General features: G+C 42.2%; 1 protein-coding gene and 1 long non-coding RNA gene across 23 annotated transcripts in view; one reads left to right on the top strand and one right to left on the bottom strand.

Moving 5' to 3' along the window:
• Positions 1–13,394, bottom strand: part of LOC116237465 (uncharacterized) — a 21,119-nt gene extending 7,725 nt beyond the window's left edge. The window contains exons 1-5 of one of the 19 annotated variants that reach the window (XR_016471734.1): positions 9,667–10,511; positions 6,409–7,975; positions 5,878–5,939; positions 5,285–5,589; positions 3,168–3,271 (exon numbers count right to left, since the gene is read on the bottom strand). This is a non-coding gene — a long non-coding RNA (uncharacterized LOC116237465). The other 18 variants (XR_016471732.1, XR_016471735.1, XR_016471737.1 and 15 more) reach the window with 18 other exon arrangements.
• On the top strand, positions 11,079–26,377 carry ARPC1A (actin related protein 2/3 complex subunit 1A). Of its 4 annotated transcripts, none has more exons than XM_031606639.2 (10): positions 11,079–11,221; positions 14,465–14,546; positions 15,111–15,215; positions 17,824–18,046; positions 19,984–20,091; positions 22,943–23,155; positions 23,943–24,018; positions 24,205–24,398; positions 25,089–25,179; positions 25,974–26,377. In XM_031606639.2, the coding sequence occupies exons 2-10, from the start codon at positions 14,483–14,485 to the stop codon at positions 26,010–26,012; spliced, it is 1,113 nt and encodes a 370-aa protein (XP_031462499.1). In that variant the 5' UTR covers positions 11,079–11,221; positions 14,465–14,482; the 3' UTR covers positions 26,013–26,377. The 4 variants fall into 4 exon arrangements, with proteins under 4 accessions (XP_031462499.1, XP_031462500.1, XP_031462501.1 ...); XM_031606640.2 differs by having other exon boundaries at positions 11,096–11,221; positions 14,431–14,546; XM_031606641.2 differs by lacking the exon at positions 11,079–11,221 and adding an exon at positions 11,488–11,624.

The following is a 26,377-nucleotide window of genomic DNA, read 5'->3' as shown; positions in this document are numbered from 1 at the left end:
GCAGGTGAAATAAAAGCCCTCCTCAGCTGCAAGGCAAGGTATTCACCTTCTTTTTAAGGATAATGAGATCCTGCTTTGAACTCTTCAGTGTTGCAGTACCAGTGGGTTGTTTCACCATCACTGCCTTTAATGAAGCAGTTCTTTCCTCTTCAGTTTGTGGCGTGCTCATCACCATGGTACCTGACTGCATGTACTGATCATAAAAATACGTAGAATATTTGTGATTAAAAGCTCCCAGGAAAGAAAAAATGTTCCTTCATTCTTCCCCTTCATGACAAGCCATTAAACACAGTCTAGAATAGTCTTGTATAACATCTTGTTTCTAACTGAATCTTCTTTGAAGCAGAAAGTCACACTAATCAACCCAGGCAATTACTAACAGCACATCTGCACCACGAATATCTGAAGTGGAAAACATTTGCTCCACAGCAGCATCATTATAACAGCGGGAGCAAGGAAGACTATCACACTGATGGGAACTGGGGGATCTTGTTAAATTCCTAATGGTGAGGAAAGAAAGCCTTGTAAACATTTTAATCACCCATTCAGAGCAACCAAGAGAAACTCTGCCAGTCATTACAGCGGGTGCCAATTTAACTGCGACTAGCTGGCAGGACACACAGAGAAGTGAAGTGTAAAGAAAACTTGTGTCCATTGAATGCTTGGCTTTATCTTTCCAGGCCAATGCTGCTTGTGCTGCTCTGGAAGAAGTAGAGAGCCTTTGAGAAGATGCTGGCAGAATGGCAACAAGAAAATATGAAGAGCTACAGGTGGAAGTGAATATTTCCCAGAAGCAATGTACATGACTGAATGAGGCATCTCCAGGAATCAGTTCCAAGGATGTCACTTGAACTCCCAGAGTCTCCCTTACTTGCTGTACAGGGAGACAAGCTGCCTTGGCTTTTTTTTCTTTTTTTTTTTAATAAATAAAAATATTCTGTAAATTGCAAAAATTGATCTCCTCCAAGAGGCTGAAAGATGACACTGTCAATATTTAGAAGATGCAGATTTAGAACCTGCTGTCCTTGCAGCCAAGAGAAAATGGTGATGGAGTCCCTGGCAGAGATCCAGCACTTCCTGGGCTGTCTCCCCCAGCCCATTACTCTGGCCTACATCACCTGGCAAAGTGCCTCATTCTGTTGCATAGAGACAATGTGGAATCCTATTTTCATTTTGTATGAGCAACCATCTGAAAATAGGAGAGGAGAAGACTAGGTTAAAACTGGAAAAAATTTCTCATGATTTAATGGGCTTCATTCTTCTGCCTCCATGATCACACAGAGCAAGCAGGGCTCATTCAGAAATCCAGGATAATATTTAGCAATGAGAAAAAGGGCAGCTAATGTGAAGTGACTGGAGCCATTTCATGCCATTTCTATTCAAAGAATCTGTCTGGCGCACTCAGTAAAGTTCACAGTCCTGAAATAAACCTATCAGATGAAATATCTGTTTTCTTCCCTAGAGGAAATTAAGGATCTAATCAATCAGCTGAGGAATGGAGGGCACAGCATTCAAGAGCTGCAGAAGATGAGAAGACAGAAGACTGATTAGGATGAACTGCAGGTGGCACTGGAGGAAACAGTGTTCCCTAGAAGTACCAGTGCCACAGATGTGAGTGCTGCACTCAGCCCTGATGCCTGCTTGCCCACATTGCACTGGATAGATTCTGTGCTTATAATCCCACAGAGCACCTTTGTTTGTTCTTCTGCTGCACCTCTCCTTACTGGTTTGCATTCAGCTTGAACTGTTTCAGGTTAAAGCTGAAATTGATAGAGATCAGAAGGAAGAATCTGAAATAATCAGGTGTAGCAATATGACATTAAGTTCTATGCCAAAGCTGCAGCAAGGTTTAAGTTTAACACTAGGCAACTTTTCTAGTTGTAGGGGGAATTACTCCTGGGACAAGATGGTCTGGAGATCACGGAGTCTCCATTACTGGAAGCTAAGTACAGCCTGGTAACATGCCCAGGGACTGGTTTAACAGAGATAACCCCAATTTTAGATAGATTTTTAAGATGACTTCTTGGAAGCTCTCCCAGCCCTATGTTTTACAATAAGGCAGTCATAGTTTGGTGCACAATCTTAGCACCTCAGTTTTAAACGGGCTTAGAAATTGACTGTTTTTATTACTTGGTGAGCAATAATTTGATACAAAGGCTGGATTAGATTCAGCATAACAGAATGTTGTGCCATATGCTTCACTGCACTCTGCAGGAAAATCACCAGCATGCAATTGAGTCTCCAACAGGTGAGTCTGGAAACTGAATCAACAGGACATGATGAAACTCCCAAGCTCAAGAAGGTGGAAACAGACCCAAACAAAATGGAAATCTGAGGGGATTGTGCCAACAGTAACAATAATGAGCTCCTCAAGATGCTGAACCAACTGCAACAGAATGTCAAGCTAAACTGCAGAAGGTGCAAGCAGGACCCTGAATAAAAAAGCGTGCCAGCTCTATCTTACACCTTAAGCAACAAAGTAATAAGTTATGTACTCTTGTTTAGACATCTTGAATATAAATTCTCAGTTTATTCATTAGTCCCAGTTCTCCCACTCACACCAATTTCAATCTGAGGAGTTCCAACAAACCTTACACAAGATAAGCATTACTATCAGCTTTTCTCAAATTAGAATCCAAAAGAATCACATGATGTGATCAGCACAAAAAAAGGGCTGTTTGCAGTAGCATAGCCACAAAACCGACTAGGACCTCACCAAGAGTAAAAGCACAGAGCTTCCTTTGGCACTCCTTCCAAAAGGAAAACCCAGAAAAAGGGTGACAAAGTTAGACTCTGGTGGAACTGTTATACAGTTGCTGCCAAAAATACAATTTCAGGAACTGAAAGAATAACAAGACTCTCTCTCCCCACTCGTGTGTGCATATACATACACAGCCTAACTTGTGCTCTGTTACGTTTGTCTCAGTCAGGAGAGCCTCTCACAGAGCACGTGGCTACAAGGACTGCAGACAGGCACAAATGATAGCAGGATAAAGCACTGGGTTTTTTTTGTTTTGTTTTAATTTGGCAACACCTTAAAGAAAAGCCTTAGAGACCAAAGGCCAAAGAGAACCTCCTACATCTTTCAGCTTCCTCTCTGCTCATTATTTTCTCTTTTACCTGCTTTCAAGACCTTTGGATTCAAATGGATGAAGATGCTTACTTACCACTTACCAGCACGAGAAAAGTTACAGGAACAACTCAGAACACTACTGACAGACCTGGAAGGAGCTCAGAATGCCCAGAGAGCAGTGTGTGCCCTCCCAAACTCCTGGAGAGGAGAGAGGTTGTGGAGAGACACAGTGAAAACAATGGATATGCATAAGAAGGTTATTTATGCAAGAGCTATTTTGACAGTTTACATGCAGGTAGTTTAACACTCAACCTTAACTTTGAGTAAGAAGGGCAGGATTAGGCCAATAATGGACAAACGTAACACTGCTCTATAAGGAAATTCTGTGGAACCTGAAGAGCTCAGTCATTAGAATAATTATCCTGATGGATGGCAAGACTTTTATTTATTTTAAACAAAGTCTGGACTATCTTGGCTCAGCTTTGCTCCTAGCAAGGCCTACGAAAAGGCTTTTAGCACATTTGGTGGAAGAGTTAAGACAGTGCTGAGCACTTCTGAAAAACCTGCCTTAAAAAGGGCAGTATTAAGTTCTGCCTCCACTGAAACTATAGTTTTGTTAGTTGTTTCCATGGTGCTGGGATTTCTCCATGGAACGCAGCCCACAGCCAGATCTACTTCAGTGAAATTTTAAGCATCTTTGCTTTACAGATTGCAGTATGAAATATCATAGCTGCCATTTCACTCTCTGCATAGATCTAAGAAGCTATTTTAACATTCACCACAGTCTGCAGTTCATTTCCATGAAGGATAGACCACACATACAAACATCTGCAAGGAAAAGAATATGAGTTCTGGACTGACACCACGAGAAGCATTTCTCAGCTGCAATTATGGGACATCAGTTATAAGAACTGAGTCATAAATGCAGCTGTTATTCAAATAGGTTAGAAACTCAAACAATACATTTACCTGCAACTGACTGGTGATTAAAGGATACATTTTTAGCAGGTGAACTGCAACCTCCATACCAAATTTGGAGTTCTAAGCTTTGTTAATACAAAACCTATACAACACAGAAGTTGTGCAGCATTCTAGAACACAACAGCACATTTACTTGATGTTCTTCTGCTGAAGAGCAGTGTGTTGTTAGAATGCAGTCTTTTTATTAAAGCCCTTGTAGTTCTTTTTCCTATGAGTGGGGCTTATTTTTTATTATTATTATTATTATTTTTTTTTTTTACAGCAACAAGAGTCCTCCAGTGATTCATATCAGTAAACAGTAAGCACTACACAAGCCACGGAGCTCATACTTTCCATGAGATAAAAAGACACAGATTGTAAATTCTGGAGCAGAGACTATATTTGTTTGTTGAGATTGCAATCAAACACATTTTCAGGCAGGTCTAAAGCCAGCTGCTGCTACTGCAGCTTAACTTAGAAATAAATAATACTGGTTTATAGACTCAAATCCATGTACACAGACATCCAGTAAAACAGACTCAGACTCAAGGACTTTGTAAACAACAGGGTCTATTTCTGCCTCAGAGGTGCATCATCATTTTAGCTTTCATTTAGCATTAAGGTAAATACAGAGGTCCTAATGCTCCATAACACAGATACAGTGGGGGTGAATCACAGTCGACTTAGTAGGGCACAATTTTATAGAGAAAAATAAGCTACTGAAAACTAATCCACAAATCACTTAATGAGACAAATGGAAGCCCCAGAGGTGAGCAGTTAACATTCTGGGAATCCAGGACTCCCTTCTTTTCTAGAAAGAATCTGCCTGCTATTAGATGAAGTCAAAACTTGATTTTTACCACACTACTAACAAGCATGAGGAAATCATCCCTGAGCACTGAAAAGCTGATGAGAAAGCAAAGAAAGTTGTGGCTGATGCAAGTTACCTCTCCACCCTTCTGCCCTTTATATTGGTACATGGAAAATATATCCTAAGGCTTCCAGCATTTATTGGAAGAACACTGTTAATAACATGTTAGCACTTGCTTTGCTTTTTAGAATCCTGAAAAGCAGCATGCTTGTTAGTTCACTGATTGCAGTCTGGCAAAATTAATCCACAGAAGAAGAAATCTACTTTCTCTATGTCTCTTTGGTAATTTACACCACAGGTGGCACCCTGAGGAATTCCTCCATTTCCTCCCTCTTCATCCTTTCTTCCACTTATTCCACAGCTCCACCCATCACACTTACCAGGTCTCCAACACAAGAGGAGGCTAGTTTCCCTCTCTAGATAGAGAAAGACATTCGTCATTGGCACAGAGGAGAGAAAAGTTGCCAGCACTGAGCAGATTGCTCCATTGGCACCGTGCTGACAACTGACACTTCAGAAATATCAAAGCTAGATGTGGGTTTAATGCATAGCATTTTCTCCCCAAGTAAGGATGAGTGGCCTGCCTTTCTGCTTAAGGCTACCTCACGTTCAGACAGTATCTTCACCTTCCATCCACCGCACGCCCCCAAATCACATTTTTCCACTGAAGGGTGGACATCAGAGCCTGAAATGTTATTAGAACAAAGTTATTGACTTAACAGATAGGGATAATACCTTTGAGTGTTCCAAAGGTATTAAGCAAGCATACCACTACCTGGTTTATGGTCTGACCTAGCGCTGCTCAAGTCAGCTGGGATTACTTCCATCAATTTGGATCCAATTTTTAAAAAGGCAGCCAATGATAAAGAAAAATTAAAGATAAGGCAAATTTTCTCAGAGGGCAGCATACAGGTCTACACATCCTATTTTTCAATACCCTGTACAAATAGCTGCACTGTCAATCTTTTCATACCTTCCTCAGAAGCCTCCTGCATGGCAAAAGAGCTGCGTCAGGAGCAGGACCACAACATGCACCTGGAAAATATTAAAGAACTAATAAATTGTAAAGATCTGTAAATCAAGACTGAATAGGCTGAGTAGTTAGCTCTCAAAGGACAAAAAGAAAAAAAGAAAAAAAAAGCACTACCATGAAACTCCAGGCTAAGAAAAGACGTGCTTGGTTGGAATGAGCTTTCTAGTAGATCTGTGCGACTACAAAACTCTTTCCTGCACCTGATCTTCCACATTCAACAAAAATAAATGAAAACATCCCATTTCAGATAACAGTTAACATGTACCAAAGGAAATATACTAACTTCAGGAAAGCCAGACTAAGCAAAAAAGATGCATGTAGGATGCTTCCAGTCCACTGGAGCACAAGGGAACTTCAGCTCTCTGCACCCTGAGCAGAACATATCAATCAACCATCATGGTGTTTGAATACAGCAGTAACAAGCTACTGGTATCAGCAGCAAAGTGTACCATCAGCAGTGGCAGGACTTACCCTTTATTTCTGTGTTGCAACAAAACTCAAGAGCATGAGCATCTCCAGACTCCTGGGATAGATACCATCTTCCTATTTCTTTTTCTGATCCTCATATTAACACTTCAAATCCCTTCTGTGATTATTTATCCTGCTGTTCCTTTTCAGATTAAGTAACTGGATATAGAGCTATCCTCCAAATAGAAACACGACGTTCTCCTGCAGAATTTTCAGTCTGCACAAGAAGCCTCTATAGGAGTTGATCTTCCAGATGACAACAAAACCAACTAGTGTGCAGAACTAGAATGGCTGGAGAAGCTGTAGAACTGAAAACACTGAGAAGTAAAATGAAGCAGCTGTATATATTCCCTATCCAAGCTCATGGCTTCATCACATAACTGCATCTTGTTCATCTGCTGAAGGATCACATCAGACATATCCTCAGACACTTTTTCCCAGTGCAAACATTTCTCTTGTTAAATATTTGGCTCAGGAATGGGAGGATAACCAAAGCCTATGTAAGTACAGGAAGACCGTACACAAACTAGATGACAGAAGAAAGGGGTGGAACAAACAGATCAGCTCTAACTGCACAGCAGGAATTCTCAGCCAGCAAAGGGCTGGCTTCTGGAGAGATGCCCAAGTGCCAAAACCCTCTTCAACCACGTCAGTGGCTCAGGAACAACTGCTGAAGTTGGAGCTCGTGTTTGAAGCCACCTGCCATGAATTTATTAGAGCAGAAAAGGGTGTGGAAAAGAGATGAGGAAAACAGGTGCGTTCTCAACATAGGTACTCCACAAACCTGTTTATGCACAGAGATAAGTTCTGAAATGGCAAATGGTTGCTACTGGGGTGTTTTCACTAATGGTAAAACATTACGGGCTAATAAGCAGCACCCTAATGCTTCCAAAAGGGATGATCAATAAGGGCATCTTCTCAAAGGCACCAGAATTGCACAGGAAGAATCTCTCTTAAGGAAAAGCCTATCTCATCTGGGGAGCATGGTACATAGCAAATCTGCACTGACAGGCTTGAGATCACAAAGATAGCGATGCAGGAAAGACACTAGAGGACAGAAAGCATGCAACAACACGCAGATGGAAGAAATACCTGTATGAGATCTGAGAAACTGAAAATGTAGTTCCCAAGTATACCTTGAGTGACAGAAGACACCATCAGTACTTGAGAAATACCTGCACTGACAGGTTTGGGACTTTAAGATAGAAGGTGGGACCTGGGCTATCTCTTGAAAATAATTCCTCTTGATAATAGTTGTAATGCAAAATCTTAGTAAAGGTTATTGTACAGAAAAAAAAAATATTGAGATTGTTCACAGTGTGACAGCAAAACAGCGTATCAGGTGCTGCTCAAACCTGATGTCAGGAGGTACTGCAACAGGATGATGGAGAGGAAGCAAACTGACAGCCTGGGAGGTGGACACAGCTCCTGTGGCAACAGAGCACAGGCTGCATGGCACGAGATTCTGCTGGTTGTGGAAGACATGCTCAGGAAATAGCAGGGCTGGCTCCTAGTGGATGTCTCAGATGAGACAGTGTTTAAAACAGCTGTGTACAATTTCACTGCCGATCTAAAAAGAAAAAGCAATAAATGCTGCCACTATTTCTTTTCTAGTGGAGTTGATTCTCTGCAGCAGCTACTGTAAAACACTACCACCATCCAAACACCATCACCTTGCTGTTATTCACCAGGTCCTGCTTGGACAACTGCAACAAATGCATTCAAGCACACAATCCCTGGAAGGCAGGCTAACAGCAGGGCAGGCATTGCTGAGCATTGCACACCAGACACTTAGATCTAAAGGTGGGCACTTGGAGCCCCAGACCTACCAGCTTGAGCACGGAGGCTCCCACCACAGGAAGGAGAAAGCAGTCAGCATCAAGTTTATCATTACCTAGAAAGCCAGTATGCAAGAAGACCACTCAGTGTGTCTGATCAATATGCAAGCAGCCTGCCTTCCTTCTTATTTTGTCTTACAACAGTAACACACACACAGACGTACACAAAGTAATACACATGCACAAATTGTATGAAGTCCTAACAGTTGTCGCGCATAATGTTGTATTAAGATGCAAAAACAACAACCACCACCACCAGGACAATTGGATACATTGACTTTTCAAGCTTAAAATTCCTGAATTTGCAGTTATTTCAACCGGTGACTTCATTTGATCTGAAGGCAAGCACTCCTCATAACTCAAGAGTATTTCTGATGAAAATCAATATTGAAAAATTGTGATCTAAATGGCAGTTCCAGAAATGCAGAGAATGCAATTGGAAAAAACGGCCTTTCTTGTCCCCTTTTAAGAATGAGACATGATATAATGCTCAATGCCAGAAATTGCTAAGTTTTCAAATACTGGGGTGAATAACACACTTCTGGAAGGCTTCCCAAACTAAGCACTATTATCTGCAAATACCTGTTTGTGTTACAGCAACCCACTTTTTGAGTAGCTGTTACCAACTGTATGCCCTCGTGTTAAAAAAAAGAATGAAAATGATGCCCCAGCTCTTTGTTTTTCTTCCCCCCCCCCCCAGATATATCTTAAGGTCACATTGACCTAAACTACTTTTCCTAAAATCATTTTGATTTGGCTTGCAAGGCCTTAATCTCAAAAACATTGGCATTCTTTCTGGATTACCACAGTTTAATTGCATCAGCAATACCACAGGAACAAAGGTGGAACGTTCTCTGGAAAGCTATGCTGAAGATGAGGCCTTAGCCTTTAATGCTTAAAAGCTCTGCAGAGCTCCTCATTTAGGATACTTTCACCCCATCTGGTGAAAATCATTTTGAAAACATAAAGCCATGCTTAAATGCAATTTCATTCCCGTTACGTAACGTCACTTGGCCTAGTTGAGCATCTTTAATCTGTGCAGCTGAACTAGTTTTATCGTTAAGCCAATAAGGGCTGCAAGGATTACGTACCTCAGGGCTACAGAACCACAGCAACACTGGTTTAGGAGCCCATTAAGCAAAGCCACTTTCCTGAACGCAAGACCTTATATTGTGCTTCACCTACTGTGAGAAATATTTGTCTGATCTATTCTTAAAACCTCTAAGAAGAGCCCACATCTTGCCTAGTCAGTCCAACACTGCTTGACTGGTTCAGAAGAATGACAGAAATTTTTTTCACTGTAACCTAGATCTGCCTTGCTGTTATTTTAGCCTATGGCTCCTCACCCCACCCCCAGTGGACATGAGAGAACAAGTTGTCCCTTCCCTCATGGCAGCATCCTTTCATCTATTTGAAGACTTACCATGTCTGTGGCTTTCTGTTCTCTCTGGCTCTGTGAAAGTCATGCGTTCAAAGACCGATCATTTGTATGATCTAAATCATACAAATTTCTCTCACGTGGAGCCCAGTACTGGACACACTGTTTTAGCACAGCTCAGCATAGCAGGATGCCTGTGCCTTATTAGCAGTTTTCTCACTTACACAGACCTGCACGGCATTCACCTCTCCAACAGCAAGACGTCGATACTCAGTCAGCTTACAGCCCACAGCAGCCCCTCCATCCTTTCCTGCAGCACAGACAGCTGCCTTTCCTAAGATCAGTACAATTAACCCACAATTATGAAGTATTACATACTACACCTGTTACTTTTATCCATAGAGTTCCCCTTTTTGCATTCTAGTTCTCTGGCAGTGCATTCATACAAGCTCAAACTTGACCTCATCTTCAAATACAGTAATTAATTACAGGGCCTGTTTCATTGTGGATGAGTAATGGACTGAAGGTAGCTCCCCCAGACAAGTGCTGATACCAAGTGCATTTTTCCTCAACTAGATCTGCAACCCTGCTAAAGCAGCATCACGTAGACTGGTTTTTCAGTTTATTATTAGAAAATCTCGCGAGCCAACATCAGAAGTTCTACTAAAAATCAAGCTATATGACACACGTTGCCTTACCCTTATCTGCAAGCTGTTACACTGCCAGAGATGGAGATGAGATTCAACTCACTCACAACAAAGCCATGCTGTACACAGCTCACCCCGTTCCCCTGCAGTTGCTTACAAACGGATTTTTCTCAGACCAGAAATTAAACTCACAACGAGGAGCAGCAGAGCCGTATCTCAGGGCTGCTCACCTCCCCACGAGATACTCACTCGGCATCCTGCAGGTCACAAAGCCCCGCTGCCAGTAGTGTTTATAAGCCCAGCGTTACAGGAGCCAACGCACGAGACCTCAAGGAGCTGCTCAGAGGGACGAGGAGCAGGACAAGGCTGCCATGCCGCAGGACACAGCGCTCAGCTGCTCAGGAAGGCCCTTCGCCCAGCCAACAGTTCCTGCCTCACAGCCCCCAGCTGAACACCTCCCAAGGCCAGCACGGCTCAGGACACTCAGCAGCAGCTCCTCCACAGCCCCAGAGACCTCTCAGGCGGGGATCTCCACCTGCTGCCCCTGAGACACGCCACGCTCCATCGTTTCCCCTCGCACACCCATAAACCCCCCACACCGCACGTTCATCTCCCCCAGCACCACGTGGCCGCGCCAACCCTTCATTGCGCATGCGCCTCCCGCCCAACCGCCTCCTTTGTGTGAGGCGCGGGCACGACGCGCGCGCGCACCCTACATTCCACCCTCCCTCCGCGCAGGCGCAGAGCGTCCTCCCGCCCCCGGAGCACGGCGCATGCGCAACGCGCGGCGGGAGGCTGGGCGGCGGGCGGCGCGCAGGCGCAGTGCGCGTTTCCTGGCTCCCTTGTCAGTGCCGGGCCGCCCCCCCACCCCTCCCCTTCGCCGCCGCCGCCCGGAGCGGAGTCGCGTTGACTGCCCAGAGTCCGCGAGCCCCGCTCCGCTCCCGCCGCCTCAGGTGAGTCCCGGCCCCGAGGAGCGGCCGTCCGCCCGCCCGCAGGCCCGGGCGCTGAGGGGACGGCGGCTCCCCGGCCCTCGCCCGCGGCCTGCGGGCCCCTCGCCCGGCCCTGCGCTCGGCTCAGCGGGCGGGGCGGCGGCGCGGCTCCGTCCTTCGGGGCAGCGCTCACCTGCGTGGGCCGGCCGGCACCGCCCGCTTCGTGCCGAGCTGCCGCCGCCCCGACGGGAACGGAGCGCTGGGGGTCCGGAGGGATGACGGCGATGGGAGGCAGCGCTCGGCCGGCTGCTCGACGGGATGTGGAAATAGGCAGAGATTAACGGCGGCTCTCGCCCTCACTCGCTGCCTGCGATTTGGACGCATCTCCTCGCTGTTCATCCGGGGGCGGCCTCGCGCTTCTCGAGAGGTGACAGCAGCTCAGGGCTGTTTGCGGTAGATGTGCTCTGAAGGCTCGGGCTGAGCGCGCAGGAGTCCTTTTATCACCCAGCCCTTAAGCTATATACTGAAACTCGAGGACAGGTAGTTTGCATTCAAAAGAAAAATAAAGGGAAGAGCTAACGGAGGGTCCAGAGGATAGCGACAAAGATGATCAGGGGACTGGAGCACCTCCCCTATGAGGACAGGCAGAGGGAGCTGGGTTTGTTCAGCCTGGAGAAGAGAAGGCTGAGGTGTGACCTCAGCCTTTCAACACCTAAAGGAGCCTACAGACAGCAGGGGAATCAACTCTGAAAAGGGTAGATAACTGCAGGACAGGGGGAAATGGTTTTAAGTTGAAGGAGGGAAGATTTAGGTTGGATGTCAGGGGGAAATTCTTTACAGAGAGAGTGGTGAGGTGCTGGAACAGCTGCCCGAAGAGGCTGTGGATGCTCCATCCATCCTGGGGGTGTTCAGGGCCATGTTGGATGGGGCCCTGGGCAGCTTGGTCTAGTATGAAATGCGGAGGTTGGTGGCCCTGCATGTGGCAGGAAGGTTGGAGATTCACGATCCTTGAGGTTGCTTCCAACCCTGGCCATCCTGTGATTCTGTAACAGTTATCACAACAGTGCCTTTCCTACACAGAACACTGAGGTTGGCAGACAGGAGAACACTGAGGGGTTCATGATGCATTGGTTGTATTGAGTCATTCAGCTGGTCTCTGTGCTGAGAAGGAATAAATCTTAAGATCTTACAAACAGTATTCATCTCCCCAAAGGAAATAATATTGCAATGATCAGATGACAAATATTTGTGCTTTTTGAGATTGTCATCGCTCTTGTTTCTTAATGAGTGTTACCAAACCCAAACCTGCTGCTTGCTGCCAGTTGTGGTGCTTGAGAAGCTCAGTGGGCAAGAATTCATCACATCCCTTGTGCAGGTGTAAGTTTTAGGAACAGCCTGTAGGTTAGTGAGCAAAAATCTCTGAACTAGGAGCTGTTAGGATGGGACAGTAGTGTTTTATGGAGTGCCAACCTGTGGAGAAAGCACATGGACTGTATTAGAAAGCATTTGGAAATAGCTGCATTTGTTGGGCAGCAGAGATTAGATAGTTTTACATTTCATTTGGAAAGAGTCAAAAAGGCTGAGCATTCCCTGTTGGTAGTGGAGCTCTTCAGCTTTTCCTGTATATGGAAATGCACTGCTACTGAATTGTTGGCATGTACTAAAGCAAGACTGTGGAAAAAGCAATTTGAAGTCATGTTTTGCTTACATTAACACATGGAATCTCAAGCCATGGCTGTCCAAGGTCAAAGGTAACTTGGATTGTGTCAATGTTCTCACATCAGTAAAAATAAGTAATTATTTTTCTTAGGGCTGCATGCATGCAGTAGCTTTATTTGATCTTTAGCATATGATTATTAGAAGAACTAAGAAGTATGGCAGTTAAAATTATGAACTGGACTTAAAGCTCATTTAGCCAAAGTTTCTATTTTAAGTGCATTTAATGAAACTGCAAATCATGTCTCTTAAATAACAAGGCTTGATTTTTTAAATAAGAAAATCTGTTCAATTATTTGCATTGGTGAAGTACTGTATCATCTCCACTCAGGACTTTGTGCATATTTCTTAAACTGGTGGAATGCTACAATTGCTCAGCCCTATAAGGGATTACTCAGCTCTCATTCACTCCTGAGTTTCTGTGGGACCGCCATTCATTTCCTGTTTGCTTCCAAATTCCTACCTTGTCCTGAAGTCTCCACCCTCTGCTAACATGGCCATACTTGGCTATGTTGTAATTTCAGGCTGCAATGGGTGTGGATGTCTTGGAGTGACATCACAGAGATGGTGCTTGTTAGATGTATGTGGAGGGGCAGACAGACATTGTGCTATCAGCAGAGGATAAACTGCTACAAAAACTAGTGGAATACATGAAAGGAGGAAGAAATCAACAAATCCAAGTGGTGTGTTGAGCCGTGCACATTTCAGCTATTACAGGTGACCTTGACTTGTTACAGTGCTTCCTGCCATCCATTTATGCTGTCCTTGATTAACACAGGACAAAAATATGATCTGATATTTTAAAGAGCTTTGACATCACCTGCAAATGTTCAGCAGTAAGTTGAAAGAAAAACTCATTGTCTAGCTTTATTAAAAAAAGTATTCACAAACCCAAAGAATTCAGTTTGTTCTTTCATTGTTTGAATCTCATGAGGGTGAAAGCCATAAAGCAGTTAAGCATTAGGATTAATTTGAAGGAATTACTAATTACTAATTACTGATGTTAGTAGTTTTTCCCTAGGATACATATAAATGGTTTTATCAAGTAATACATCAGCAGATTACAGCTATGTATCTGAGCACATCAGTTTAGCCTCCTGATAGATGGAAAAAACAGATTTCCTTGTAATGCAGCAAACCTCAATAGACACCAGAATGTCAAATCAATTCACCGAGGTGTCACTAAATTTCTTGTTGAAGTATTTTAATTCCACAGTTAAAGTGTTAGGTGTCAGATTTCTTAAGAATGTTCCCTCATATGAGGATACAGTAAGAAGCAAGAGCATACACCTTTTAGAGCAATTGCAATTAGCTGTAGTTAGCAGGACAGTTAAAATTCATTGACCTACCAAAGATCTTGGGGCACAAGGGGAAAGGTCTTAATCTACCGAGCATGTGTCATTGTCTAAATAAGTTGTCATACTGAGCTGAAACAGCCTTTGTAAATGTTAAAGACTGATTTTTGTTTTAACAACCATTGAACTTAAGTGTTTTGTTGTCATTTTTACACCTTTCAGTTTTTTCCCTCCCCCCCCAACTTTTCCAACATAGGAATATCTTTAACTCGGAATGTCTCTACATCAGTTCTTATTGGAGCCAATCACTTGCCATGCATGGAACAGAGACCGTACTCGTAAGTAATGTTTTCATTTACTTTTTCAACTGCTCTTTTCTCTGTGCTGTCAACTGGTTCATCTTGAAATGTTCTGGACCACGTTTAAGGGGGATGTGGTCAAATACATAGCACTACACTTATAATCCAAAAAGCATGCTGCAGTCCTAAATCTGGTTTGGATTTTTGAGAACCTTTTTTGAAACTTTGACATGTGAGCAAATCCAGTCTTAGTGGGGTCCCAGAAAGTTTTGCCTCTTGGTCTGTACCTCATCAGAACATGACCTGTCTCATACTCTTTAACCTTTTATTTCTCTGCCCCAAGCCCAGCCTTTTCTTTTTACGTATAGTCTTCTACTGCAGCAGGATTGTTACATTCCAGATGTGCTGTCTTTCTGTTCAGTGTTCTCACAATCATGTTATGGCCATCATTCTTTGATATTATTAAGCAGGGATGTTAGGTTTTGTAAACCAAGGGCTATGTAATGCTCTTAAAGTTAAGAGTACAAGCTTTAGACTGAGAAGTTTTTCAAGTAAAAGGGTATTAAAGCTTTCTGTACTAATGGATTGTTTCTTTTCTTCAAGAAATTGCCATTAGCCCTAATAATCATGAAGTCCACATCTACAAGAAGAATGGGAGCCAGTGGGTAAAAGCTCACGAGCTAAAGGAACACAATGGACACATTACAGGTAAGTGAAGAGCATGCTGTGCCAGACAGCACTGTTCCCTGCACCCTTCTTTCCCCAGCCAAGCATCTGAACAAGAAATCTGTAGTAAATAGATCTCCTTATATGTTGGTATTCCTACTTTATGGAGAACTTTGTAGCATCTTCCTGGCCTGCATGCAGTGAACTGTTGGTTCATAATTTCTGACAGCAGTAAATAATCTTTTTTTAGGGGCTTATTTCACCAAGTTTGTATTGATACATTTCTCCTTTCCCTTTGCTACAGTACTCTGGCTTTAGGTTTGTGTTTTAAGTTGCCACAGATGCTGATGGAAACAGTCCTTCCCTTTCTCAGTGCTAATGCAGAGAAGTGTTTATATAGCATTCTCATGAGAAGAGCAGTTCTTTGAAGCCAGATGCAGGAGGAAAGCTTTAAGAGCTGACTTGACTGCAAAGTGAAAAGCAAGACACCAAAAACTTAGCTTCGGCCACCTTCAGGAGAAGATTGGATTCTTGATATTTTAACATTTCTTCACTGGTGGCTGTAACTTGGTCTTAAAAGATACTACAATCCAAAATATCAAAGCAGTGGAAAGGTGATACAGGAATATAACAACAAACGGACTAGCACAGATATGGTGTTACAAAGGAAAACAAAAGGTGCTCACCTGTCTCTGAAGATCTGGGCTCACAAGGAAAACTCCACAGGGGAGGGATCTCCAACCAGAGATCCTTCCCCCATGGCATTCAGCCCTTAAATGAGATCTAAGAGAGGTGCAGCTAGGCTCCACAATTTCCTGTCACACAGCTGAATTGCCTTCACTTGTGCTCCCAGAGCTGACCAGGTCCTTTCCCCAGGTGCTCAATCAGTGGTTCAGGCCATGATCAACAGTTCCCATACACAAGGAAAGGACAGTTCTGAGGTACAATTGCATTTGAAGTGACCAGCCTTGAACTTAGGGCAGACAGTGAGCACATTTTACTGCAGACCCATCTGTGGATCCACAACAAAAATGTAAGAGCTTCCACAAGTCAGAAGGTGTTAGTTGTAAAAATGAAATTGCCCTGTTGTCTTTTTTGTGCATTTGGTATTTTGATGAGGACTTTATCCTCTAAGGAAGTGGAAGTAATTAATAAGAGAGCTTGCCCCAAAACAGCAAAATTCCATCCTCAGCTCACTAATGGCAGAACTGTCTGCCTAACAGCATTTTGCAGGAACTTTATTCACTTGATCTGGTTTTTACATTCAGAGCACAACTATACTTGTTCTTTTGTGAGGAATCATTTGGGTTGAATTTACAAGTGATGTACTATTCCTCCAGAGGCTTTTCTCTACATTTTACTTTTACCTATTGATGTTAGAGAGAATCCAAATATTCATAACTTGGCAAAAGAGCTTGTGCTGCTTTCCAGCATAGCTTATACCTTTGGAATACTAAATGTCTTATGGAGTGGACCTAAGTTGTGGTTATACACAGGAGATAGACTTATCAAACCACTTGTTGCTGACAGCAAGCTGCTGCCACTCTAAGTTCTGATCATAAGGGACGAGGTTCTTAGTGTTGCCTTCTTGCGTCTTGAAGAAGATTCACTCTTCTTGCAAAATTAGTTTTCTGCTAAAGATCTAAGGCAAGTTCAGAATCAGAATGCTGGTGTTAATGCAAGGGAGATGTGGGAATGACAGAGAGGAAAAAAGGGCACAGTGATCTGCCTTTCAAAAGCAGTGTAAGACTGACTCATGTAACTCCAGTTTCAGATTACCAACCACTTCAAAACTGAACTTCTTAAACATAACCCTATTTTGAAGCGGATCATATATGAGCAAAGACAAACAAGTTAGTGCAGATAATTCCTAATCCTTTTTTCAGTTTGTGCACTTAAGGGATATTTTTAATACAGAACACAGGGAAAATAGTTGAAATACAGTTTCGTGGCAGAAGAGTTAAGGATTGTGCTATGCATTTCAAAGAAGGATTCTAAAGAAAGAATGAAAAATAATGTTGCCAGGAGAGTTTCCAGTTGAGAACATTCTCCTTTGCATAGGAAAGGGAAAGAAGCAGTGGCAAGTTTATCAAAGGTTTTGATTTGTTGCATTCTATGATTTTTTTTTAAATTCTGTTTTTGCTTGATAGACTTTCTCATGGTACAGCTTAAATAGGTATGAAATAAGTCTAAGGATTGTAATGGTGCATAAGGATCAATACCTGCTGAGAAAACTCAGCATCTTGTTAGCTAAACATTTAGATCAAACGGATGTTGGATGTTTGTGCATGGCTTCAGTATTGCTGGGTGTCAGCTGTCCATAACGAGCCTTGTGCAGAAGTCAGTGGTTTGTGGCTGGATTTTAGCCAGCCTGCAGAGCTCCACCTGTTGGCAAGCTGTTGAACTAGCTTGCTCAGTGAGCAGATTCTCTATTCTGAATCTCAGAATTTGGGATCTACAGTTTTGGTGAAGGTTGGATGGGAGAACTGATATCCATAACAGTTTAAAACAGCACCTGGAGAATAAGGGAGCAAGGGGAATGCCAACATAAGACTAACAACTGTCTCGGGGGGAAAGAAGGCTGTGAGACTGTTTTGAATTACTGCAAAGCAAATGGGAAAATATGATTAACATGAAGTCTGAATTGCAGGTATTGACTGGGCTCCCAAAAGTGATCGCATTGTAACGTGCGGTGCAGACCGTAACGCCTACGTGTGGAGTCAGAAGGATGGTGTGTGGAAACCAACCCTTGTGATCCTGAGAATTAACCGTGCAGCCACCTTTGTGAAATGGTCTCCCTTGGAGAATAAATTTGCTGTAGGAAGTGGAGCTCGGCTCATATCTGTGTGCTACTTTGAATCTGAAAATGACTGGTGAGCTGTTTGATTTTTGTTTATACTGTAAGGGCTGCCTGGGGAAGCTAAAGCCTGGAGTTTAGTGGCAGTAACTAAGTTACTATTTGTAACACTTAACCTGATGGAAAGTACAGCAATCATAGCAGAACAGCCAAGTCTTTGGCCACAGCAAATGAAGTCAAGCCCAAATACAGTAGCCACAAAAACAAAGGAAGAAAGTTTGCTTACCTTTGAAAGGCCTCCAGCAAGCAGAAAGCTTCAGCAAGATCCCCTTGCCTTCACTGCCAGCCCTTAAATGAGGTCTGGGAAGGGGTGGATCCTGATTCTATCTTTCCAGCCACTCAGATGCATTGCACACACCTGAGCTCCCCTGGGTTAGCCTGCCTTCCCACCAGGTGCTCAATCACTGCTTCAAGCCATGACTTAGCATTTCTACACTTAGCATAACTACACTATTTTACTAATTCTAAAATCTTCTGGCAATAAAGAGGAATAGACTTCAACAGTTCTTTCATGGACTTCTACATTTTAGGGAAAAGGTTCTTTCTTTTGCCTCTTTACTGTAGTGTAGCACCTAAAGACCTTTGACTTAGCCTGTTTTCAGGTTATATGTGTTGACATAGGTGTATCCTCATTGACTGCCATAAACTGAAGTTGCTCTTCTAAAAGCACAAGAATTTCTGCAGAGCAGACATCTCTTTACCTCTTGTTTCCTCCTGCCCCATGCTCCTTCCTGACTGAATAAAGAACTTGGTCTTGCATCTTCTGTACTGGATCATTTCTTGTCAATAAAACATTCAAATCTGTCAGATATCTCCAGGGCTGACCAATAGCAGATGTTCAAGGTTGTCATTTACCTGTTGCACATGCTGTCATTTATTCTCATCACAGTTCATAGATCTCAGACAGGAATATCACAAATATTTCTACTACTGATGTTATCTTTGGAAAGTTGGAGCTTCTGATCTTTAAGAGATCTACATTTGTAGCTATATGTATTGGAGCTACATTTTACCATATCACCTGTAGGTGAAATCAGTATGTTAGATATCCATTAGTTTGGGTTGCATAAACATTTGTGAAAACACAGGTGTCCCCACCATTCTGTATACGATGTCCATGTGGAGATGCTAAACAAAGAGACCACCTGCAAAATTCACTTTAAAGACTGTTTGGGACTTCTTTGCTTTCCAGTATATACAGTTATTACTGTTTTCTCTGCCTCACTTGTCTGTAGAAGAATCAAGATTCTCCTGTGTTGAAGACAAACACTTTAATGTGATCCTTAGAACTGCTGATGGAAGTAAATTCAAAGAAAAACCACCATCATCCCAGAGGCCATCCAGTGAATAACAGATTTTCCCACTACTCTGTAAACAGTTCAAACAAATTCAATCTGCTGAGACACGTTTAAGTTAGTGTTAATGCATTCAACAATAGGACCACTTTTTATGTACTTCAGATAATTGAGATACAGACATTAGCCTTATCATTGGAGTTCACCCGTTCATGTGTTGGATTTGGTAGCTGTTGTACACTAAAAAAGTTGGAAGAAGCAGGAGAGGAAGTGTACTCAGTGATGTAACAAAATAATGCTTCCCAGTTCAACACCGTGGCCAAAACTAAGATGGAAGGAAACAAGCAATTACTGTGCAAAATTCATGTGAAGGAATTCAGTCTGATGTATTATAAGCATAAATTAGAAGATGAATTAGATCCAGAGGAAGAGTTGCATATTTAATGTGACTTTGTTTGTAGTAATTAAAACTTTAATTAAGATAACCACATAAAGTTCATAGACAGTACATAAAATATGCAAGGCTTGGGCATAATGTGAGTTTTCTAGCAAAGCTTGGTTTAGTCATTGATGAGAGGTGATGTTTTTGAGGTGTATTTCTTGGGTTTTGAGGAGCAGGTAAAATATCTACATAAAAATCTCATCTTTTTTAATGTAGGTGGGTGAGCAAGCACATTAAAAAGCCCATTCGTTCTACTGTCCTCAGCCTGGACTGGCACCCCAACAATGTTCTGCTGGCTGCTGGATCCTGTGACTTCAAGTGCAGGTGGGAGAAAATAAAGCATCTCTGAATGAGTTTGGCTCACTGGTTCGAGTGAGAAGCACAAGCATGATGACTGTGCATTTGCTATCAGAATAGAAGGCAGCTCATCACATAATGATGTTGTTACCAAAATAAAATACCCAGCTTAAGAGATATTGACTTTGGTGCTGCTGCATGAATGCTTAGGGCTGCTAGCATTTATCTCTTGGGGGATACAACTGAGTTTAATGAGCTGGTGAGTTTCTTTACTAGCAGAGCATGGAAGTACTGCTATTATAGGTGTAATGAGTACTGGGCTTTTAGTCTGAAATCAGACTTACAGATGCTATCTGGTAGGAATGTACCATTGCTCATTAGAGTTTAAAAAGCAATATCCTAGTGCTGCAACTTGCAGAGGAGGTGTCTCACCTTTCTCTTCTCTGAGTTGCTTGTTCACTTTGTCTGTGCTAGCCTTACCACTCTTGCATGTGGTAAACTAAGTCAGGGAATTGATTCACCTGAAACTCAGTGCAGCAAAGCACCATTTTTGCAGAGCAGATTGACATTTGAGATGGATGGGGTTGTGAAATTACACAGTGAGGGATGAGTTCTGCAGGTTGCTTTGTGCTGACTTATTGGAGTCGCTGCACTGAAGCTTGCATGGGGAGCTGTACGCAGAGTGATTGACTTCAGTTCATGTTTTACTTAATCACTCGTTTCTTGAATAATAATGAAAGCTTATTTTCTTAATTTCTTATGTAATAGGGCAATTTTGAAGCTTCAAAATGTGTACTAAGAATAACTAAGAAGGAGTGGGAGAGGGAGGTGGGGCCGACTGTTGCATTCCTTGTTTCAGAATAAAAGACTGCATCTGAAGTCAATCCTTTTTTATGTAAGCAGAGATGTTAAATGGCAGCTGGGCAAGAGGAGGAGAATTGTCTCCCTTTCCTGCCTTATCTCCAGTTTTAATTAGATGAAGTGTAAGTGTTCACTTCCTTTCCCAAAATAGTGTGGCGTAAAGTACTCATTCATCTTCTAGAAGCAGCTGCTATTCACGTGGAAATTTTTTCATGTGTGTTCATAACTGTGACGTTATGTCAGCTGATCTATGTATGTCTTATAATCTGAATTTCAGCTCTTTTGTCTCCAGACTTTGCTCGGGAAGAGTATAGTCTTTGCTGGATGATGACTAAAGATCTCCAGAATTCCACTTCTAGGGGACGTGCAATTACCTTACAGTTAAAGATAAGAAACGTATCTGGGCTGAAGTATGCATCTGTTCTGATAGGTGGTTCTGGTGAAGACTAGGAAATGGATCTGCTGGAGACACTGCCAGCTAATAAGCAACTGAGTGGCAGTTTGAAACAAAAATTGAGGGCAGAGGAGACTCCAGGTTGATATTCAGCAGTTTTTTGGAGGCTGGCCCTAGATGAGCTCCTCTTACATTTGTCTTTAGAAATACGTGCTTGTATATTATATATAGAGCTAACAGCATGGGTGATAATTGCATATTCTTGCTGGAACAATGTTGCTATGGGAATGAAAGTCATTTCCCAATGTTCTTTGAAGGCTGGGGCCTTCAAGCTGAGGTGGTTCTGAGAGGGAGATTTCAATAAGTGAAAAGATTTTTTTTTTGCCAACAGTTCTGTTCAAGGTCTCTTACTACTTAGGGATGATTTTTCTGCTTTGTGTCAAAGGCTGCTGCTTTAAACATCTTGTCCTATTTCCATACATTAAGAGAACCATCCTTTCTGGTGGCTCTATATTATTAAGTTTCTGGAAGGATCATCGTTAAATTATATTTAAACTGATAGAGCTGAGCATAAATTCTTACTTAATTCTCTGAAAATCTCTACCTAATATAGCTGCAGTTAAACCCTTCTCATTCCAGATGAACAGCTTTATTTGAATAAACTGAACATAGACACCTTTTGAAGTCCATATTCCACACTTACAAGATTAAAAGTAAAAAATAGGGTGGTGGTGGTGTGGGAAGCAATTTTTCCTTCAAGTCACTGTAAAACAATTTCATTTAGTTTGGCTGCAGCCATGAATGTTTGATTGCTGCTTTTCCTTCTTACTGAAACATCTCTCTGGTTGTAGTATGGCACCACTCTCTTGCTTCTCCTGTTCAATGGACTCTAATCCTATGTCTGTGACGTGCTAGTAACTTCCATGGCAACAGTTGGGAACACCATATTGTGGCACGTCTGAATCATGCAGAAGGAATCTGATGAAAGGAGGAGGGCTTTCTATTTAAACATAGCTTGAAAATTGTAGTGCTGGGGAGAAAAAAAAAAAAACAAAACATAAAAACACTGTGGTATTTTGTGCTTTCAAGGCATTCCTTCTATAAGGAGCCAGATTGAGGTGGTTCAGAGCCCCTGTGCTGGCAGCTGAACATCCATTTTCTTTCTTTGAAATCCTGCTAAAAAGTGAACGTTCTTAAAAAGTGGGTGATTTTCTATTAGTCTGTCTAAGAACATAATTATGTATGGTAGCTTTGGGTTTTTCTCTTACTGGAGAATTGACTCTGTGAGTTAATAGCACTACAGAGAGATGAAAGGGAAATCAGCACAGCAAAAATGTAAGGACGTTGTGTGTTTTTGTGCCATCTTCTGGAAACAAGTAGAGAGATTAGAAAAGAAAGAAGCGTTTGTGAGAAAGCAACCTGCATTACACCTTTGTGCTATTGCTTTCTCTCTGTGTACTGAAACTTCCCAGCCTGTGTGGATTACTGTTAAAAGACACTGTACTATTTTATTTTGGGAGAATTAGAAAGCATCCAGTTGTTTCCAATGTGAAATGTATGTGCAGCTGCCAGCTGGTTTTTTTTTTAAATGTCTTTGTTCATGTAGAAATCTTTTATTTGCAGGGTGTTTTCTGCTTACATCAAGGAAGTGGATGAGAAGCCTGCCAGTACACCGTGGGGCTCCAAAATGCCTTTTGGGCAGCTGATGTCAGAATTTGGGGGTGCTGGCAGTGGTGGATGGGTGCACAGTGTCAGCTTTTCTGCCAGTGGTAACCGCCTAGCCTGGGTCAGCCATGATAGCACTGTGTCAGTTGCTGATGCTTCAAAAAATATGATGTAAGTATGTTCTTTCTGTTAACTGTTCCATGTTGGACATTAGAAGGAAGCAGTATTTGCAATGTTGTGCTTGCAGCAGCAAGAAGAAAGCTGGGACTGCTGTTTCCAATTTACTGTATGCTATAGGAGTCTCTTTGAGGCCTACATAAATGAGGTAGATTCTTGCAATTCTATATTATGTATAATTCAAGTTTCTTTTAAGACATCTTCAGTGGATACAATTGCTTGCTTCCAATCCATGAAAGTATTTAATCATTAACAGTTCCTCCTTGATCTTAAGAACTTCTCAGTCTCCATGGTTTTCTAACTAAGAAGGAAGAGACTGTGTGTGCATTTTGTTAGCACAGGTGGATCATCCAGGTATTGCTGTGCTTAGCTTTGAGTTTCAATTCTGATGGCCTTAGCTGTGTAAGTAACTGGCTAAGGATATCACTAAGTATAGATTGTTCTAGAATTCCTTTCTCATTTATTACAAAAATCACAAAAATTGACTTAATTTAACACCCAGACTTTTTCCTCCTAAAGAGCTGATGCTGAGGACTGAAACATCAAGTGGCTTTATATTGTAGATCAAACGAATATCCTCTTGAATTTAAACCTTTTTTTTTTGGGGGGGGGGGGGGGGTTGGAATTATGATGGATTTCAGCCTTCTGGTGTCACCCTGGACAGCTGAGCTCCACTAAATTCTATTCCAGTAATTCTTGTCTGGGAATTGTCTCTTATTTTTTGCTGGAACCCAAGACGAGAGGTTTCACTGAAGTCCTTAACAAATATTCTTGTGTTCAGGGTTTCGCAGCTGAAAACAGAATTCCTTCCACTCCTGAGCGTGTCATTTGTCTCTGAGAACAGCGTGGTGGCAGCTGTAAGTGTCTTTATTTTCTCCTTGTAGAGCATTGTAGTGTTTTGGAGAGTGAGAAAAACACCATGAGTTGTGAAGTTAGCGATAAGCAAGATCTTCCATGGTGTCGAGCTTTACATTCTGCAATTAACAACAGCAGAACAAGAGAAACTCTGGGTCTTCACATGCTCTCACGGTGTGTGGTTGCAGGGCCATGATTGCTGCCCCATGCTTTTTAACTGTGATGACCGTGGCTTGCTGACCTTCGTTTCGAAACTGGACATTCCAAAACAGAGCATCCAGCGCAATATTTCTGCTATGGAGCGCTTCCGAAATATGGATAAAAGAGCCACTACAGAAGATCGTAACACTACCCTGGAGACTCTGCACCAAAACAGTATAACGTGAGTGTCTTGGCTGTCAAAGTGAGGGCAAGGAGTGCTCCTCATCACTTTGGTTTCACAGGATGTACCACAAACCTGTGAGAGCTCAGATTTGCCATACCAGATGGGTGTAGCTGCTATCCCATATCCATTCCAGCCTTTCACTAACACCTGTGTGTTTCTGGGAACTGTGGAAGCTGGTAAAGTTAATTATTAACATTGCATGCATGCTATTCCTGTTAGCTCGTGTTTAATGTGTTCTGTAACTTGAATGCAGTTTATCTTATCAAATATGTAAAGAATTCACAAGAGGTTGGTAGTACTGCAAAACACAGTTAGGAGAATTCACCTGGAACAGAAATTCACATATCAACCTCTTATTTCTGATATTATTTCTCTATTAATTTATTCATGAAAAAGGATTGATTCAAGCTAATTGAGTAAAATATTCTTACATTTAAAAAGTGTGTGAGCCTAGAAGATGCTAATATTTCTGAAGCAAACTATCTTTATCCGAGGAAAATGTTTAGTCTTCAGCCATTGAGTGATAAAGGCTTTCTGCTTATTTTCCTGAAACACCATGCCAAAAATCTAGTATAAGCTCTGCTATACTTCTGTCTCCCTTTGGAAGAGTAGGAGTTGATTTCAGCCCAAACTTTTTGGCTCTCTGGGATGGGTGTCTGCCTTACAGCCCTCGCTCTCTGCTTTCAGCCAGGTGTCTATTTATGAGATAGACAAACGGGACTGTCGTAAGTTCTGCACCACTGGCATTGATGGAGCGATGACCATCTGGGACTTCAAGGTATGCTTTTACTGCTGTGTTTATGTGAACTGCTTGCAGTGATTACTTTTTCAATCTCTAGCATCAGTTTCTGGGGCGCAGCCCTAATTTGAGCTTTGCTAGCAGGTAATAGGAAATACCATGCAATACCATGAGCATTAGTGAACTCCATGAGCAAGGCAGAGCCAGGATCCAGCTTAAATGCAAAGATGTTTTGCCTAGCAGATGGTACTGATCCAGACTTATTTTTTTAATGAAATTGCTTGCTGTACCTGCAGTAATCCCACTAGTTCTTTGCTCCTCCAACCTGTGCTTAGCCACAGTTGGGCTGTAGAACAGTTTTTAATATGACAAGGCTCAGTGTCTCTCCTTGTTCCCATCCCTTTGGATTCTGTTCACTGTCTTTCTGCAGAACATGCCCCTGCCATCTCTTAATTAACTTATCAGGGTAGTACATAGTTACCTCAAACAATTAAAAAATACAATAAGCACTGTAGTGAAAACCTCCAACACTGGCTTTTGGGACAATCATTATTTACATTATATCGTGCCAGAATGCTCTGATGGGGGTAGAGGCCAAATGAAAAACTGAGGTCATGTGTGAACTGTTATAATGCTATTTCAGCAGGGAGGGGGTGGAACTGTTGGTCCACGTGTGTGAGCTGGAAATGAATGCTTTAGTGCTATCTGGCTCTTGAATAAGAGTCATCTCAAGCCTTGTGTATTGCTCCTCTCTTCTTAACATCAGCCTTTACAACGAGTTATTTAACACTGCATACTCAGCACGTTGTGATTATCGTTTTCTCTCTTCCAAGACCTTAGAGTCCTCTATTCAAGGTCTACGAATCATGTAAAGATGGATTTCCAGCATCTAGCAGGACAAACTGCTTGACAGAACGCAGCTCCCACGTCTGCACAAACCTGAGGAGGGAGGAGAAAGGTGGAATATTTGGAAACACTGAGAAAGAACGGCTTGGCAGATTTTCTTTTGAATCTAAATTTGGTGAATTGTGTTGGTTTCAAAATCAGCTGTGATTGTTCTTTTTTTTTTTTTTTTTTTTAATTTTTATTTTTTGGTTGGTTGTTTCATTCCATTCTTTACCAAAGCTGCTCCTTAAGTAGTTTATTGCAGGAAGTTATGAATCACTAACTTAAAAGGGGAATTTTATGTAAATTGTCTGCTAGAAATAATAATAATAATAAAAAAAAGAAAAACAGA

The sequence above is a fragment of the Phasianus colchicus genome, chromosome 16 (assembly GCF_987193195.1).
Source record: "Phasianus colchicus chromosome 16, bPhaCol1.hap1.1, whole genome shotgun sequence".
NCBI classification, from domain to species: domain Eukaryota; kingdom Metazoa; phylum Chordata; class Aves; order Galliformes; family Phasianidae; genus Phasianus; species Phasianus colchicus.
The sequence above is the reverse complement of the archived record's forward strand: the minus strand, read 5'-3'. Positions and strand labels throughout refer to the sequence as shown.

What these genes read in the sequence shown, in the direction of transcription:
- ARPC1A (XM_031606639.2), top strand. Translation starts at nt 14,483, where the DNA reads ATGTCTCTACATCAGTTCTTATTGGAGCCAATCACTTGCCATGCATGG. An exon ending in ACACAATGGACACATTACAG is followed by an intron (nt 15,216 to 17,823) that starts GTAAGTGAAGAG and finishes TCTGAATTGCAG; the next exon opens with GTATTGACTGGGCTCCCAAA. An exon ending in AGAACAGCGTGGTGGCAGCT is followed by an intron (nt 24,019 to 24,204) that starts GTAAGTGTCTTT and finishes GTGTGGTTGCAG; the next exon opens with GGCCATGATTGCTGCCCCAT.